Raw genomic sequence first — 4,570 nt, 5'->3', positions numbered from 1 at the left:
GACTAATATAATAATGATACAGATGATGTAACTAATAATGATATAATGATAAGATGATAACTAATAATACTGATATAATGATTAATGATTTATAATAATGATGATACTAATAATAATGATAAAGCAATGATATAATGATAATGATAATGAATGATAACTAATAGATAATATGCTAAATAACTAATAATAATGATAATGATGATAACTAATGATAAATAATGATAAATAAATAAATAAATAAATAAATAATGATAAATAATGATGATAACTAATATAACAACAACAATAACAGTAATAATGTTAATAATGATAAAGATGCACAAAGTATAACGATAATGATTATGATAATGTTAATTGTATAATGATAATGATCGAATTATGATAAATATGGAATTGGAATAACCATACTAATTAATAATAGAAAATAGTAATGAAATTTTAATAATGATTGAATAATCACAATACTGATAATAATAATAGCAATATTTTTGCTAATAATAATAATAATGATAATAACAATGATAATGATAATAGTAGTGAAATAATGATAATGATTGTAATGATGTCAATGATGATGATGATGATAATAAGGAATGATAATTAAAATAAATCAGATAATGAAAATGATAATTACAGTAAAAAGAGTATTCCTGAGAATATAATTATTCATAATAACGATAACAATAATAATATTGATGTCAGTGCAAGTCATAATGATAATAATAATGATTGTACTAATGATAATAATTATAATAGTAATAATAACAAAAGTGATTAGATAATAATAATTATAATGATAACAATGATAATGATAATGATAATAATGATGATAATAAAATGGTAATAATAATGACAGTAGTGATAATAACAATAATGATAATAATAATGATGATGATGATAACAATTGTAATGATAATTGTGACTATAGCAGTGACACTGATGATATTGATGATACTGAAAATAACAATGATAATGATAATGATGATAACAATTATGAAAATAGCAATAATTATGATAACAGTAATAATAATGATAATGACAATAATGATGATAATGATATTAATGATAATAATGATGATAAGTATAATAATGATAATAATGATAATGATATTGATAACAATATTGATAATGATGATGATGATCATATCAATTGTGATAAAATTGTCAATAAAGAAAACAACAATAATGCTGATAATAACGATGATAATGATGATAATAACAACAACAATGATAATGATAGTAATAATAATATAAATAATGATAATGATAGCACTAATCCTACATGTACTGATAATGATAACAACAGTAATGATAATAATGATGATGATAATAATAATGATAATGATTATAACAATAATGATAGTAACAACAATCATGATAATTATAATAATAACAAAGCCAATAATGATAATGATACTAATAACAATGAAATAGGAAATAATGATAATAATCGTAATGATGATGGTAATGATGATAATTATAGTAATGATCATGATGATATTGATAATGTTATAGCAATGATAATAACATAATGCTAATGATAATGATAAAAGATAAGATTGTGATGATAATAATGGAAATACAAATAACAATGATAATGATAATAAAAACAACAATTACAATGATAATAAAGATAAAACCGACAACAGCAATTTAATATTACAATCATTTTAATAGTAGTAATAGTTACAATAACAGCATCATGAACAACAACAATCATAACAATCATGATGACATCAATGATGATGATGATGATTAAATAACTGTAATGATAACAACAATGACATAATGGTCACACGAGTAACTACACACAGAGTAAACATTGACGGGGATTTCTACTTGAAATCCCGAGTATCTTTTTATTCAGCTGAATTAAACTGCCGAGAAATACCCACTCCGGTTCGGCGCGATTTTCATGGCATCGCGCTAACAATGTTTATCGTGAGGGCTGTGACGTAACTATTTTTTTTATGAATGGGAAATAAGCCTGTGTTTTAAATCATGGGTGGAAGACTTATTTTATTTTTGTCTCGAATAATTATTTTTTAAGATTTAGCAGTATGGATATGATTATTGATATAACGTCGGTTTTAAAAGAATTTAAACGACTTAAAAGGTTTTAAAAGACTGCTAAGGCCGTGGGAAGGTTCCTATCTCGAGTTTACAGCACTGAATAAAAAAAAAAAAACTTTATTGAGGTATCAATAAAACCCATACGATACGATAGCCTTCCTCCGTAAGCAGCATCACTCGGCAGTCATTTCCTTACGACAGATTTAGTTGAAATTGTCAAAACAATAATCTCGAATCGCATTCTTTCCTTTCTTTCTCTCGCTCTCGGTGTTTCTTTCATTTCCTTCGTACGTTCTCTAACCTCCCCGTCTCTTTCCAGTTTATTCCATAGAAAGAAGGCATCAGCAAGGCATCTATTGTCGTCTGAAATCACCGCTTGCTTTGCTTGGCACCTGGGCCTTCTTACCTAACCTGGCCGATCAAAGGGAACATGTCTCATAATTTTACTGCCATCATACTGCCGCAGGAGAGAGTCTACGAACAATAAAAGATGATAGCGCGCATGACGTGTCCCTTCGACACTTAGGAAACGGACGGCTAAACATTGCCACACCTCGATGGGACGCCGAGAGAACTTCCGTTAGCGACTTCCGTTCTAGGGCATATATAATTTTCTCTCGCTTTCCATCAGCCACATTGTTTACTCAAACTCCTGTAGGAGAGGTATCACAGAAAGAAAACACTCTCTGGAAATCTCTGAGGAAAAAAAACAGGTCACGAGATACAACGATGAAGGTATTAACAGTCCTATCGACACTGCTCCTGGTTTTGGCGACGCGAGCTCAGGTGGAACTCCCAGACATCACCATCGGGGATCCAAATGATGTGAGTATCAAAATCTTTTTTTTTTAAGTATCAACATCCCTAGTCCACCATCAATTAATCGTTGACCACTGAGCAATGAAATTCAATCTTCATAACATCATTAAGTCTCACATATGTGACAAGGTGACACCTGATATTGCTTCTGCCTGCTGATCCGATTTCGTTCTCAGGCAAGCAACGACCTCCTCGGCGCCCCGTTGTCCGAGAAGGAGTTCGAGGAGAGTCTGGAGCTCGACCTGGCCGCCATGCAGACGGACGGGGACCCGATCACCACCTCGGGCTTCTTCCAGGGGGACATCATGGTGGCGTCGGAGGACCAGCTCTACCAGATCCTGGAGGTGCGTCTCTCAAGGGCTTTTCTTCGGCCGTTCAGGGGCAGCCATTTCGAAAAGGGAATAATCTCTAAGACTTGTGTTGCGCTCCCGCCGAAACATTTTTTTCCATTTGATTGCAATCATAAAAGCGAGTTTCAGTGTAGTTGAAAACAATTGAAACTATTGGTTATAGGATAGTAAGTTATAGTCACATCATCATTAGAGTCTTTATCATAATAATGATGCTGATAATAATGATAATAATGATAATGATAGTAATGTTAGCAATATTGCTTATGAAAACGATAATAACAAAAACAATTACGACAGCGATAATGGTAACAATAATGATAACAATGACTTTAATAAAAATAGTAATGACAATAATAATATATGATATAGATAATAATGAAGATGATGCTAATATCAACAAAATTACTACCGCTACTACTACTACATCATAAAAAATAATAATAACAATAACCACCATCATTGTAATGATAATGATAATACTCATCACCATCCTCAACGACCCCATTATCATCAATCTCTACTGAACCTGATTCCTTTCTGCCGACTTCCCAGGGCGATTCTAGTGGCCAGCTCAGCGCCATCAGGAACCCGCAGAAAGTGTGGCCGAGCGGTGTCATCCCTTACGTCATCTCTGCTACATATTGTAAGTAACCAGATGACTTACTACTCTGTAATGAGGGCCATATATATATATATTTCCAAATGCTATCACGAATGCTCACATAAATGAGATGGAAAAGTCGACCGGTCATTTAGACGGATTTTGCCTTGTTCATGAAGCGTCTCAGGAACGAGCTGTGATTGCGAGGGCCATGAGCGAGTACCACCAGAAGACGTGCATTCGCTTCGTGCCGAGGGCCAGCCATCGCGACTACGTCCATATCCTTCGGGGACAAGGGTACGTCGAGTGGGCTTTGTTTTTGATCTTCAGTCATCTGTAAATTTTAATTTGTTTTATACATACATACATACATGTATATATATATATATATATATATATATATATATATATATATATATATATATATATATATATAAATATATATGTATATATCTATGTATGTATATACATATATGTGTATATATATGGATGTATAGATATAGATATATATATATATATATATATATATATATATATATATATAAATATATAGAGAGAGAGAGAGAGAGAGAGAGAGAGAGAGAGAGAGAGAGAGATAAATAGATAGACAGATAGATGGATAGAAAAATACACATAGATGTAAAATGCATATATACATACATACATATCTATCTGCCTATCTATCTATCTATCTATCAATCTATCTATCTCTGTATATATATAT

At 31.3% G+C, this 4,570-nt stretch overlaps 1 protein-coding gene across 1 annotated transcript in view; it reads left to right on the top strand.

Annotated features, from left to right (window-relative positions):
- Positions 1-2,628: 2,628 nt before the first annotated feature.
- The window catches only part of LOC122266407 (zinc metalloproteinase nas-4), a 4,045-nt gene continuing 2,103 nt past the window's right edge, over positions 2,629-4,570 (top strand). Inside the window, exons 1-4 of the mRNA XM_043036149.2 lie at positions 2,629-2,898; positions 3,069-3,236; positions 3,798-3,888; positions 4,026-4,143. Coding sequence (XP_042892083.2) covers positions 2,803-2,898; positions 3,069-3,236; positions 3,798-3,888; positions 4,026-4,143 — 473 coding nt within the window. The 5' untranslated portion in view covers positions 2,629-2,802. The remainder of the gene's footprint in view (positions 2,899-3,068; positions 3,237-3,797; positions 3,889-4,025; positions 4,144-4,570) is intronic.

The sequence above is a fragment of the Penaeus japonicus genome, unplaced genomic scaffold (assembly GCF_977035675.1).
Source record: "Penaeus japonicus unplaced genomic scaffold, GWHDUDI00000001_assembly GWHDUDI00000036, whole genome shotgun sequence".
Taxonomy (NCBI): Eukaryota; Metazoa; Arthropoda; class Malacostraca; order Decapoda; family Penaeidae; genus Penaeus; species Penaeus japonicus.
The sequence above is the reverse complement of the archived record's forward strand: the minus strand, read 5'-3'. Positions and strand labels throughout refer to the sequence as shown.